This window comes from Hakea prostrata, chromosome 9, assembly GCF_041222555.1.
Source record: "Hakea prostrata isolate BN-2017 chromosome 9, UWA_Hpros_2, whole genome shotgun sequence".
Taxonomy (NCBI): Eukaryota; Viridiplantae; Streptophyta; class Magnoliopsida; order Proteales; family Proteaceae; genus Hakea; species Hakea prostrata.
The window spans coordinates 3417361-3431479 of NC_142608.1; the positions used below are offsets into that span (position 1 = coordinate 3417361).

The 14119-nt window shown below is 38.5% G+C and overlaps 2 protein-coding genes across 3 annotated transcripts in view; both read right to left on the reverse strand.

Moving 5' to 3' along the window:
- Positions 1-3664: 3664 nt before the first annotated feature.
- Positions 3665-14119, reverse strand: part of LOC149004097 (putative F-box protein At5g55150) — a 33457-nt gene continuing 23002 nt past the window's right edge. Inside the window, exons 2-3 of one of the 2 annotated variants that reach the window (XM_089167788.1) lie at positions 5191-5465; positions 3665-5116 (exon numbers count right to left, since the gene is read on the reverse strand). The gene's annotated coding sequence lies outside the window, so the exon portion shown is untranslated. Of the gene's footprint in view, positions 5117-5190; positions 5466-6775; positions 7045-14119 lie in introns of those variants that run through there. The other variant, XM_089167789.1, reaches the window with a different exon arrangement.
- On the reverse strand, positions 4762-5459 carry LOC149004098 (uncharacterized). Its single transcript, XM_089168536.1, has 2 exons — positions 5212-5459; positions 4762-5116 (listed from the first exon to the last, which is right to left on the reverse strand). The coding sequence occupies exons 1-2, from the start codon at positions 5457-5459 to the stop codon at positions 4762-4764; spliced, it is 603 nt and encodes a 200-aa protein (XP_089024662.1).

The following is a 14119-nucleotide window of genomic DNA, read 5'->3' on the forward strand; positions in this document are numbered from 1 at the left end:
TTGTCACTGGATGGTTTTTGACTCTCAATGAGATTTTTTTTCCCTGGGTAATTTTAAATAATAGTCAAATTGGAAAAACGTCACAAAAACTCGCGGCGCAAGATGTTAAAATGCGCTGTGGGTTAGTCCAGTCTGGTGGACTAATGATACCGACGGCACAAACACGAGAAGAAGAGACGGCAAGAAACAGGCGGCTTTGGTTTAAAAAGACGGAAAAGGACAGTTTTGATAAAGAGGGGAAGACGATCACGCTACTGACGCATAGCAGACGTTGGCCGCCTCTGTTAGGTTTCAGCCACGTGCAGAGAGAGAAAGCTAAGGTGTTGGGTGATCCACAACGTATGGTGATTGGTGAGTCATCTCAGATGTGAATGGGAAAGACTATCATTAATCGGCAAAGACTAACGCTTCGATGTAGAAGGTCAGAATTCGAATCCTTTAGAGCCAGTGGCAAAGCTCTGACTATATAAATTATAAAATGTTTCTTGAGGATATAGTCAACGTGTGCAGCATAGATGAACCTCTGATAAAAAAATTATAATATCATCACATCCGTGGAAATTTAGAGAAGGCATCCGAATATGAATCTGGAACTTTGCCGGATATCCGACAATAATAATCCAATCCGATTATTGATTGGCGATTGTCATTTTTTTAAATTTTTTTTATTTCTGATTTCCAATTTTTGATTATTACTTACCGGTTTTCACTTTCCGATCATCAATCCTTTTTAAGAGAAAATAATATCGGATAGTTTCTGATTTCTATTATCTAATAATTATCCGGTTACAGATTATCGGTTTCTGAATCCGATTATCATCCATTTTCAGAGGAAAAAATGTTGAATACTTTTGTATCCGGATTTTTATATTACTTGATTCGATATGATTTGACAAGCAATTATTCGAATCTGAATCCGTTTGCTTATAAGATAGATACATACATTTTTCGGTAAGAAAATTTTCTAGGTATGGACACCCTTAAATGAATAAAATGTGAATTTGGAAACAGATTTCGACTATCCATTTACAGGTCTACTCACACCTACCCTACATGTAAGAGACCCACACGGGATTTGCTAAGGTCCCACCTATAATTCATTTTGTGAATACTCGAGGTAAGTTAACTGCCTCACTCTTAATAAATAATTGGAAAATGTAAGGAGAGCATAAATCTCTCCGGCACTACCCTAACAGATAAAGGACCCAAACTCATCATAAATTGGAGTCAAGGTGAGACAAGAGTGGGACCAGTCGACATTTCTTTTAATTAATATTAATATTAATAATTTGAATCCTTTGACGACAGGAAGTGAGTCATAATCCACAAATCTTAACAGGGGAAGGAGCCTAATAAACTATAATTATTTCTTAGAATTATATAATCTTCTCCTTTTGTATGGTTGTTTTAATTATGGATGCAACTATAAGGCAATGGATTTGGTGGTTTATGGTGTTATCATCGATAAATTCGCATTTTTTTTGGTAAAAATGATTTTTAGTGATATTTTTTTATTATAAAAATTGGATATTAATAAATATATATTTAATAATGTAACGTGAGAAAAGATACACTATAGATGGTAAACAAGAAAATCTAATTTTGTTTCACACGATGTCACCATTTTCAATTTACTTTGGCTTGGCGCTAATGGGTTTTTATAGTAAGCACCCATTGTTATTCAACCTATAGTGTTCGTTAGTGGTTTTAGTGGTCAAGTTTGGCTGGTGTGATTAGTTTTGACACCCTTAAAAGGTCTTTTTTTTTTAATAATTTTTTTTTGTATTTATAAGTTGTCAAAAGAGAAGAATAAAATTTTGGTAATGCTTACAAAGAAAACAAAATAATGATTAATAAATCAGGGGTAAAAAGATGAGAGTGACGTGATTGCTTAGAGAAGCCTCCCTATAAAATATTAGAAACTCATTAGCCATTCATGGTCTAGTGGTCTAATCTACCTATGTATATCACATAATATGTAATTTTGATTGTCAATTATTACCCAAAAAAAAAAAAATCCAATTCGTTTGCTAGAGCTCTTGTGAGTCAAACACTTAATCAAACTCTATTTGGAATTATTGGCTTAAAACAAAAAAATTTCAGAACTTTCTAGAGATTTTTTTTTTGGTCACATGTGAAGTCTAAAGAATTTACTTTCAAGGGTCACATGTGTCAAGTGTGACATACACTCTAATGTTTTCGTAAAATTTCAAAACTTTCTAAGGGCTTGTTTGGTTACATGAGTATTCAGATTTCAAGAATCTAAAGATTATCACAACCAAACCGGTATAATTTCTCAAATTCATGAATCCAGAGATTTGAAATCTCTAAATTCATGTAACCAAATAGGCCCTAAAGCAATCAAAGTTAACTAGTTTTAGAAGGAAAATCATGTAATTAATTGACTCACATCTTAAGCTTGATCTTTACGTTAAACATAGATCTTGATGTGTTCAACATCATCTTTATATAATGATATCCAAGTTAAGTAACAAATCATATGAAATTACATGTGAGTGATCCCTCAATAATGTGTGAAAGCTTCTTAATGTATAACTTTCACCACCAAATGCATAAATAATATCAATATCTTTCGTTTTAATAAAGCAGATGAAAAAAAAAGAAAAAAAAAAGAAAAAGAGAAGAAAGAAGAAAAAAGAAAAGAAGAAGAAAAAAAAAAAAAAACTAAAAGTCAAATCCAACCAACCCAACCCAACTCAACAAGTTACTAGTTTCATCAAGAGGAGAAAATGCCACCGCCCAATCACCCATTCTTGGTTGTGTCATTTTATTTGGTTAAACCTTATGTCATTTACGTGGTCTTTGTCAAGGGAGACGATCCGATCCACACTCTGCATGAATCACATCGTATTTATTTATAAGATAAATATTGTATTTGGTTTTGTGTATCTACCTTATGAGTTTACGTGATTAAAAAGAACTTATCTTTTTCAAAATTTTACAACTTTTTTTTGCAGCTAGCTTTCTTATGAAAAAAAGGAAATTAAAAAAAATATAAAAAGCAAAAGTTGAAAGCAAACCAGCCTAACACAACAAGTTAACTGAGGAATATTAATCCTAAACCATCAGAAAATCTCACGATGCATACTTTCTGCCCGCCTAGAGTCCTAGGGAATAATTTAAACTCACTTTAGCCTCTAAAAAAGCAGAGAGACAAAATTCTAAGAAATTTTAGGAATTTATTAGATTCAATTCTTAGTTGAGTTCTAATTTTGACCTTTGGTTAATTAACCCATCACGTCACGTAATCCTAGATAGGAATTAAAAGAAATTGCAGGGATGAGAACCCTTAGAAAAACTCCAATTGAAGTGAGTTAACCCTCTTCCCATCACTGATTCAGTGATTCAACTCCCTTCTTTGCCCCAATTTCACAAACAACATAATCAAATGAATCGAGTGATCAGGGAGTTCTTTTGTAAATTTTAAAAAATTATATGAAGTTTTGTAAAATAAAAACTTTTACATTTCCCTTCACACATGGAAAAAAAATGGTAATTTCAAAATTCCAAAATTAATAGAAAAACTAACATTGAATTTTTTGTAATATTTCAAGTTCATCAGATTGGGCAACATTTAATATTGACCACTTAAATTAGCATACATGAGTTTGGGACAAACTTAAGGTGGGCAAAATGAAAAAATTTCAAAGCTAATTTATTTTTTCATTGGTTTTAATTCATTTGGGGCGGAGCCAATATTTAACATGAGAGGAGGTATTTAAAAAACAAAAATTAAAAAAATCAAGCCTCATAGGAAGAATTCAATTCATAAAACCCCAGATCGTTTTCTCGTCTTGGTAGTGATGAATTGTACACCTTGGTTTTTACAAATTTATCTAATACCCAAAAAGCTAGTTATTGACCATAACCTTTCTACTTGTTGTCTCCATTAAAAGGTTTCTTCAATTGGAGGGATCAAGCATTGATAAACTAACGGAATCAACTATGAGAGGGGTCTCTCTAAGGAAGTTTCAAAAAATGGGAGGGAGAAAGGGGAGAGCTCTGCCACTAGATACTATAGATAAGGTGATGGAAGAACCACCTCCCTCACCTTATCAAGGGCATAGAACCATCCTCTCCCTCCTCTAGGGTGCAGGACACAAATCTCAGAGTGGAACCACCTTAACATCCTCAAAACCCATTAACTACGAGCCCATATCATCCCACCACACTACAAAGAAATGCCACCAAAGGTCCAAAAGCAAAGTGCATGCTTATAAGGTATGACCTCTTAGATTCAGACAATCTATTTCCTCCCCCTCTCTTACCCCTTTCTGGGTCTTGGGCATAAGACAAGGTACTCTTGTACCATGTTCCAATAAGCATAGAGGCAAGGGCATTTGTCCATCTACTAAGTAAATCACTGCCCTTACTAGTTATAATTGAATGCATGTTCGTGAAAAATATATGAATGAAAGGTGGCACCACTAAACATGCCAAATTTCTTCATCTTTTGGCACCATTACAAACAGTTACAGATTTCTGTCAAGACAGATAAACATCTGTGGAAAGCAGAAAATTAAGAAATGAAGGAAAATAAATTAAAACATACAAATTCCACCTGCTTTTTATTTCAACACCCAAAAAAGAGCTATCCATGCCTCCTGCCAGCACCCACCACTCATATCCAAATAGCCCAACCCATTCCACAGAATCGCAGGTGAAAGTGGGGGAGAGGAGACATGTGCGAAAATTTTCCTTTGGTGGAACAAAACACCCAATAAAAAGAAAAGGGTGTGTTTAATCAGAGTGTTCATGTTGTGGTTCAGAAGAAGGCGACGAATTGTGTACCGGAGGGTTTCCTTCTTGTGGTGGATCTTCAGAAGCTTTCAAATCTATATTCTGCTGTTTGGTGCTTGTAGTCTCGCATTTCGTTATCCGGTCAGGCAACCTTGATGACTTGGTCGGAGAAGTTTCAGATGAACGGGCCATGGGTGAGTTTCTCGGATAAGGCAAGAAAGCTTGATCTGGCATGGACAAAGCAGGAACATTCATGCTGTAGTTATAAAATCCCGCCAATGGGTGATCAAATTTGCAAGTTGGACCATACTTGCAGATTCCATATGAGTTTATAGAATTGGCAAACAGCCTGGCCCTACAAGAAAACCATAAAGTAAGTTACAAAGTAGAGGAGTAACAATAATGTGATTTGAGAGGGGAGAAACCTACAGGTCTAAGGGGAAGGCCAACAGGACCCAGTGTACTTGTAGCCAATGGAGCAATCTTCTCTTTTGGATGATGGTACTTGCAAGTGGGTCAAATTTACAGCTTCCAGTCTTCATGTAATACTGGCATTCTGGCTGGTCAGGTCTCTCAGGGAAATGTGTGGCGGGTGTTGATAAAAAGTGCAACTGCCCACTGGAACCTGACTCACCCTGAGTCCTAGAGTTATATACCAGATTGGCTCCAAGAACATTTGTAGATGGCAAAGGATTCATAGTTCCCTGGTTGGCAAAAGAAAACATGAATTAGGTAGTTGTTCACATAAATAGAGCCCACGAATGGTGGTTTTGTACACAAACTTGTACCTAGCTGATCATTCACAACAAGCACCCAAGAATGATGCAGTTACATCAATTAAATAGGCTTCTTTGATGGAAATACACGAGTTGCGTTATACATGTGTTGGAACTTTAGTCAAATTGGTTTTCATTATAATGGGCTGACTACACATAGGGTTTGTTACATTTATTTTGGTCTCCTGGTTAGCTTATGTTGATTAGTTACAGACTAGAATAGGCCTTTCCCCTTTAGTGTTTTAAGTATGTTTTGGGTTTCCAATATAAACTCTGGTTAATGAAAAGGCTATTGCTGCTCTCCCTCCCAGAGAGGCTGAAACCTTGTGTTTCATCCTTCCAAACCACCTTGCAGTGTGAAGCCTGTGTGTTTTTCTATTGCTTTACTAGTCTTCAATCTTTTTACTTACCTTCATAAGTAATTATTTCTAGCTATTCCTCATATTCTGTTCTTGTTATACAACCCAAGATCTGAATATGGGATTAACAAGATCCAGCCATTAGAAGTCTACTCAAGCTATAGTTGTTCTAAACCCTAACAGAGGCCCTCAACCAGAATTCCCCCATGATATGTGTTGTGCATTTCTGGTTCTATTACATTATTCAAAATCTTGATTTCATGGCTGGTCAGAAACAGAGATCTGACCAAGATCTCACGTAACTCGGTAAAAACCATGGAATCTTCCCCATCCATCTCAACATGTGGTTTTTAATTTATTTATTTTTATTGAATAAATAATTATATTAAAAAACCAAGGGCAAAGAGAAATACAAAGAGAATAGGAAAGGGAAAACCGGGAGAAGGGGGGGGGGCAACAACTAGTCAAGAGGGCAACTGAAAAGAAGAATTAAGACTCTAGGAACTAACAATCAACCTATCCCTTGGTGAGTCAGAAACTGGGGGATGGGGCATGAAAATGAGCCTAGAAGAAATATCAAAAAAGATGGCATTCCAAATCAAGCTTTATGATAGTGGATCTCAGATGTCAAGTGATAGAACCTACTGTTTCTATCCCCATCCAAGATATACTTATGTCTAGATTTCTGAAACCAAAAGGATTCTTCAGCCTGCAGAGCCCATCGAAAGCTGAACAGTTTGTGTCACACCCCACCCAGTTGGATCCGGTCATACCTGAATACCCGTGGGGGTGATACATTGCGGGACTTAGGTTCAATGACAATTCCATACAACATGTGATATAGCATAATTAAAAGGACAATAATGAATCACATTCAAGTATAAAGTTATGAAATCTAAAATATTGATTACAATCATCCCACAACTAAAGTTGATCAAATAGACATCAGAGTTTGAAGAAGGAAAATAGTTTGTTTGCGGTGGAATAACTTTAGGAAATTTCTAATGGAAGGCGATTCCATAAGAACAATCCTAACACGAGCATGAAACATCATGCGCGTCCACATCATCTCCAATCATGCCCTCATGGAAATCTACCGGCAATGGATCCTCCATGGGAGTGGGGGTCCTCATAACCTATAGAAAAGTCTAAAGAAACATGCACACATAAAGGAGTGAGTTCTACAGAACTCAGTGAGGTTAACTAAATATTTATGTCATGCATTCAATCACAATTTCCTTATCACACATATAAGATAATAATGTAATTAATGACAATGATATGATAAGTAAATGGTTATGATCTTATGCTCCTAACTCTATCATGAAGTCTCTATGGTGAACATGCATTAGGTTAGACACCAGTCTCTTCTGGGTAGTCTCGGTCACTCTCCCTCAACAAAAGACGTCTATTGGGTTCTCCGCAGCTATTGGGTAAAGTCACACCAATCCATGGCTGTGGATATAAGTCACCACTCTCTCACATCACCTCTGGCATGAGATCTGATGCGTGTCAAGGAAAACTCTAGGCCCAATGCATAGTCATACGGTCTCGCACTACATATGGTCCAGATATCTCCCCTTATGCTTAGTGCCCTTTTGGTTCCATAACCTTCTCACCTATAAATGATATCCTCAACTAGAGGCATCTGTTGGATGCCATTCCTTAACCCGATGGTCATCCGCATATAACGGACATGATGCTCTCCATGTCCTCTCACGGGTTGGTTACCGTCTTGAGTGCTCAAGAGCCCTTATCTATTATATGCAACCCTCCTATTCTATGATGGTTATGAGCCTATTTGGTGCTCACAGGACTCAACCATTGGCATCACGAGTTAACTAACTTCAATACCCCTACCGGAAGGGTAGTAATATTCATAGGGATACCTAGCCCAACACTTCTAGACACCTAGTATTCATGTACTTCGGTCTAGATGCAATAATATAAGGTCACTAGGGTAATGGGTGAACCCACAACCCTAGTTGGTAAAATAGAATAAGAGGAATAATTTCATTCAATATCATACATTCTCATATCATTCTCATATCGATAATATAAGATTCAAAAGGGAGAATAATACACAATCATAAAACTTTACCTTCCATTCATGCAAAGTCACACACAAGCATCATGATAGATATCAACTAAAGCAATAAATATTACTAATAGAATGAAAATAATAATACTTAAACATACAAGACATGGTTAGTTATTCCTCACCTTCCAACTTGATTTCGTTCCTTAAAGTCACAAATTCGCCCACAAGAGTCGCTGGTTATACTCACAATAATCTTAATCATGTAAGAGAATTAATGGATATTAATTAGAAGGCAAATGGATTTCAAAAGAGTTCCCAAAATCACCTACAAAGCCCCAATCTGTCATATGGGTTCAAACCTGTAGTTCTCAACCTAGTTTCGGCGAAAAGTCACCATTTCACCACCGATTCGAAGTTGAATCAAAATGAAACTTTGGGAACATCTAATTGGTAGAAATAGGGTCCTAAAGGTACCATAAATTTGACCCAATTCATCCTAAATCAAAAAGCCCCAAATTGGGCTCTCGAGAGTGCCTGCGGGCGTCTCTGAGAGCCAAACGCGAAATCATTTGCAATGATTCGCACAAACTACTCCCAAACTAGAGGGAAGCAAAAATACAACTATTTATGAGCATTCATTGCACCTAACATGCTTCAACTACCGAAATCCAACATTTATTGTGAAGAAAACCTCACAAACCTATGTTTAAAGAAGAGGGTTTGAAGAACTCTAATCTTTTTCAACGTTCTCACAACGATTCAAGTCTCAACGCACCTTCGGGTGGATGGAATCTACTCTTCTCCTTGGTTTCTCCTCTTCCCCAAACCTCAACCCCACTCTAGCATTAGAAAATGCATTTATAGGTGAGTTGAAACATAAAATAGGGTTTCTAAATCCAAATTCCCAAAATTGCCTCGAATTGGGCAATGGGCGATCGAACCAGCTGTTCAGCCGACCAATTGACCAGTCTATGTTTGCCCCCCCATTCGGGGTCCGATTTCGATGATTCCCAACTTGAATGAAAGGTCTTTCGATTATCTACGTTTGGGTATATTTACCTCGTCAATCGGACTCTCCATCGTTGATCTACGGACGTGCCAAAATCGTCTTTTAACACCATCGTGGTTGACCTACTCTCTCCTCCTAAACTCTAGGAGAGAGGTCGAGTCCTCACAAGGTTCATCTACAAGCATTGGGCCCATATTCGAATCTTCGGGCTCGACTCGAATGGCCAACAGTTGTTGCCAACTTGGGTTTCAGGTTCGTGGTCCTGAAATCATGGTTAAAGGGTTAGAAATCTGGGGGATTTCATAGTTTGGATGCAACGAGCTCATGATTTGGGCAGGGGGAGGATTCAAGGGCATCAATTTCTGCCGAAAGATTATCAAACATGTTGTCAATTCTTCCAAAGGAATTTCTATTCCATTGTTGTAAGATTCTAGAGAGGTTGGCAAGCTTAGATTCCATAGAGGCAGGTCCCATATTAAGTCATGCGGAGTGGATCACATCATTAAAATCAGGGTGTTGATACCAAACATTTTGGAAGTGGAAATTTACTCTTCCCATAGGGATTGCAGGGTTAGAAGATAGAAAGATTCGGTTATGGTCAGAGCCTACAGCTGGTAGAGCTTTGAGTTTGGCATTGGGGTGAAGGGCAATCCATAAGGGGCAGCCAAAAAGATGATCAATCCTCTCCTTAACCAGCTGGAGGGGGGGGTTGTTTGTTAGACCAAGTGAAATAGGCACCATTAGCTCGAATTCATGAAGGTCAAGGGTCTTGGTCAGCTCCAAGAAGGAGTTAAGGGATGGTGTTGGTTTGAAGGTGTTACCCATTTTGTAGTCCTGTTTGAGGACTTCGTTGAAATCCCTAATGATAATGAAAGGTTTGTTGGATGAAAATTGTGATCCAATCTCTCTTTAGAGAGGAGATCTAGATTGCAATGAAGGAGGGGTCAATGTGGGTGAGGGGCAAGGATGGTTTGGATAGAACACACACCCCTCCCTTCAACCCTCGGGTTCCAAAGCTATTGGAAAAAGCTGATAACCGAAAGTTTCTAATCTTCTTTGGTATGAGAGTAAAGTGGTCAGAGCATTTAGTTTCATAGAGGAAGGTCATATCCGAACAATGTTTTTTCACTACTTTTTTAATACATTGCATTGTAAAATTTCCATTCAATCCTCTCACATTCCAAGATATAATTTTCATGGTTAAAATTGAGATGACTCTATGATAAATCATACAAGCATGTAAGAAGCACATGAGTTAATATGCAACTCAAGATTTCTATGAGAGGCAGAACAAATATGACAATAAACAAGAAGATCAAAATGCTCCACATGGCTAAACTTCCTTTAAAAATCAGATTACTGCTCCTATAATTTAGCAAATAGGGATAAGCTAAACTACTATTAAAATTTGGTATAGACAGTCCCACAGCAGCAACAAGATCAAGTTTAGTCTCAATATTGAGCACTAAACCTATTTCTACACTTGAAGACAATCTTTTTAACTCTACAATGTATTATAGCAAGCACTCAAATGAAGAACACAATACAAAAATCAAAGAAATCAGAGTAGATATGGTAGGGGGAGACTTGAGGGGCTTCATTAACTTGTTCCAAGACTTGATTCATATCAGGTTGTGCAGGTACAGGATGCATAGCTAGAGTCTCGGGCTCTTGCAGAATGGGTTGAGTTGGCTGAGAGCCTGAGATTGCATGTTGTTGTTGTATCTAGCTTCAATGCCTAATTTGAACCTCTCCAACACCACTTCAGGTTGAGCACAGTTGGCTAGAGTTGTTTCTAGAAAGTAGTTCAAATTGTCCACATAGTCAACAAATGGGAGAGACTCGGATGTTCTTCTTTTCTGGAAAATGGTGAAACTGCCCTAGGGTTCCTCAATTTTCAAATCCAGCTGGTCCATACGACAAGTAATATTCATGTTTTGTTGAAGACAGGGGACGCCGAGTCAAAGTCAAAGCCCTGCTCCAAGTCAAAAGCTTTTTCTTCCCCTTTGTGCTGAGGTTTCAAAGTCAATTGTTCATCCTTTTCTTTTCTTGCTGTCATGTCTTCCTATTGCATACAATTGCTGTAACAACCCCCGTAATTCTAACCCGGGATCCGTATTGCATGTCCGAGTACTCGAGGTTCCGACCAGAATAAGTTATGGGCTATCTGTATTGAAGCTCATGATCCATATTCTGAGCCCATGGATCTGGATTTAGCCAATGAAGAACCTGCCTTCCTGATAACCCGAAGAAGATCCAGTGGAAACCCTGATGGATTGGGAAAATGGATCACTAGCCATAGTCAAGTAAAGTTTGAAGATGTCTGGGATCAAGGTAAGAACACCCCTCGCTTGTTGTTTAGGGTTTGGTTAGGGTTGGGGATCAACCGGATGAGCAAAGCACCCAAGTACTAAACCGTACTAGGGGCGGTTGATTGACCCAACCAACCGCCCTAAGCGACTGGCCATGTTTGCTTACAGGAATAAAACTCTATTTTGCTCCAGACTTTTATAAATAGCCAACCACGTCTTATTTTCATATTATTATATTCGTGGAGGCTGCTGTGGACAGTTAGAAGGCAGTGAACATGTGTTCCAAGGTGAATACTGTAAAACCCAGCCCTAACCTTGATCAGAACCTTGTTATTTGTAGGTCCGAGACCAGTAAAGTAAAATCACTTTGGGCCATCCCGGAGGACTTGGTGTCGCTTTGAACCATGAAGTTGTTGATGAGTTCTATTTATGGACGATCTTGATGAGATCGGTTAGTTGATGGACTTGGGTGCTCTCATCTTGGTTTGAAGGATTTCTACCTATTAGGTAGTCCTTGACATGTGTCAAACCCCTTTAGGTTGGTTTATGGGCCTTCATTCCCTGTTTTGGTTTCCTTGTGATTGGTCGCCGTCGACCAATCCCTCCCATGTGTTTCTTTGGCATTAGGTTTTTCTTGCTCTTTTGTCCAATCTCGGTCCCTTCGTTTTGCTGCCTCCAAACTCTCGCGCCGACCTCTGCGTCATCTCCTTGCATCCTTGGTGTTTTCTGGGATCTTCGTCAACTCTTCCTTTTTGCATCGGTATGTCTACTCTCTCTTCTTCTCCTCCATCTTTGTTTTTCTTTCCTTTTGAGTTGAGCGTGGAATCTGCATTCTCTGTTGCAAACATCTCTCGAACATGTTCTCTGTCATCCTAAGGATTTGAGGCTGCAATGATCTTAACCATGATCATTGCAAGCTTTTGAGGATCTGATCACCATGATCTAATCTTGTTAAACTTCGATTTGTTCGATCTCTTGGATCTTCTATATTGTCATGTTAGTAGTTATTTGTGTTTTCTTTCCATGATCCATGATCCGTCAATCTCTAGTTGTTCTCTTCTACCATACTATGTGTTCCTCATGAAGCATGGTAGTTACATATATGGTAGGTTTTATTTCCTTATTTAGATTATGCTTCTAAGCCTTTTTCTTGAAGATCTAAGTATGTTTTTCAGATACCTTTACCGAAGCCATGATCCATTCTCCTATTGTTCTTGTCTTTGATTTCTATTTCGAATTCATCAAGATCCATGGTTGATCTAATTATGGTAACTTTTTATTTCCTAATTTGGATCTTGATGTCTTGATTTGATTGGTGTTTTGAAGTCCCCTATATGTTAGAATACTACCGATGTAGTTTACCCCTTGATTAGTACCCTTTTGAACCACCAAATTCGGATTTCATATCTTAAAACTCTGTTTTTTTAGGCTATCGTCTCATTGGTCGATCGATTGGTCGATCGACCAGACGACATCACCAATCCACTCGACCAATGAGTACAGAACTCCGAATTGGTCCGTGTTGGATGTTTTGGTATCTTTTCTGTTAGGGATCTTTCCTAATATGTTGTATATACTTGTTTAGGACCTCCTTCTCAAGTTTGCCAAGATCTTACTTGATTTCTTAGGATTCCTTGCAGTTATAAAAGGTAAGGATGGTTATTTCCTTAATTACATAGATAGCATGAATCTAGTTTCTATATTTGAATATCATTGACATGTTTCCTAAATTAGATTCTTACAATGATATACTACGTTGCATAACTTTGATTACGTAGCATTACTTATTCATATTAAATTGATTCATGTGGTGATTTACTTACCAATTATATACAAGTGATTGTAATTATTGATTTCTTTCCATATATGAAGTTATCATATATGTGATGATATGAATTGATGCATGTGTATGCTTAAGTATGGTTTGGAAAGGAGAGGTGTCCTTTGACACTTCGTCCTTGGACTACTACGGGAATATTATGGGATGTTTCCGAGATGCCCTCCGGACACCTTCCTAAACCGTTGGATGACATATCTAGGATTGTCTAGTAGTGTTTGGCTAGGATGTCCTGTTATGTCGACCCTAATCGGAGGGGTATTGAGACCGACGACCCGTGGTAGCAATGGGGATTCATGGGCCTCGAGACCGGTAACCAACCCGTGAGAGGACAGGAATCACATTGTGGGGGCCATTTATTGGTAGGGTTGCATATGGTTAGCTTGGGCTCACGGGCGCTTAAGCCGGTAACCAACCCGTGAGAGGCGTGAGAGCTTCCCGTTTACCATATGTGGATGATCAATAGGGTTGATGAGTCCGTAGTCGGGACTATGGGACTCTGTGTGAAGGATACCGGAAAGGATCGTCGGGCGGGAATGGCGTATCCGGATCCGACTTGATGTAACTAAGTAGAAGACTTGCATTTGGCTAGGTTTTACCCCGACATGCGCCGCTTATACCAAATGGTTGGAGAGAGTGTGTTGACTTAACCCCCGCCATGGTTTGTCCGGGGATGAAGGACCCATTACCAATCGGCTGCTCAAGACCGGTGAAATGATCCGTGAGAGAATCCAAGATATCTTAAAGGGTTGAGGATGTGAGTGGACTTTCCTAAAGAAGTCGGTGCTATGACTTAGCATGTCCGCCATAGAGACCAGCTCATGGTTAGATTCATTCATTCATTGTTTGTCTCATATCATTTGCATTTATGTTTGTTCGAATCCCGCCATTTATGTTATTATGGATTTTAACGCTTTCCGAGTTTCTTTGAAACTCATTCCTTTATTGTACAATGTTTGTTAGACTATCCTGCGTCCGGTACTTGCGGTCCCTTGAGAGCGCGCGAAGAGGCATATCTCGGAAG

What these genes read in the sequence shown, in the direction of transcription:
- LOC149004098 (XM_089168536.1), bottom strand. Translation starts at nt 5,459, where the DNA reads ATGAATCCTTTGCCATCTACAAATGTTCTTGGAGCCAATCTGGTATAT. An exon ending in CTACAAGTACACTGGGTCCT is followed by an intron (nt 5,117 to 5,211) that starts GTTGGCCTTCCC and finishes GTTTTCTTGTAG; the next exon opens with GGCCAGGCTGTTTGCCAATT.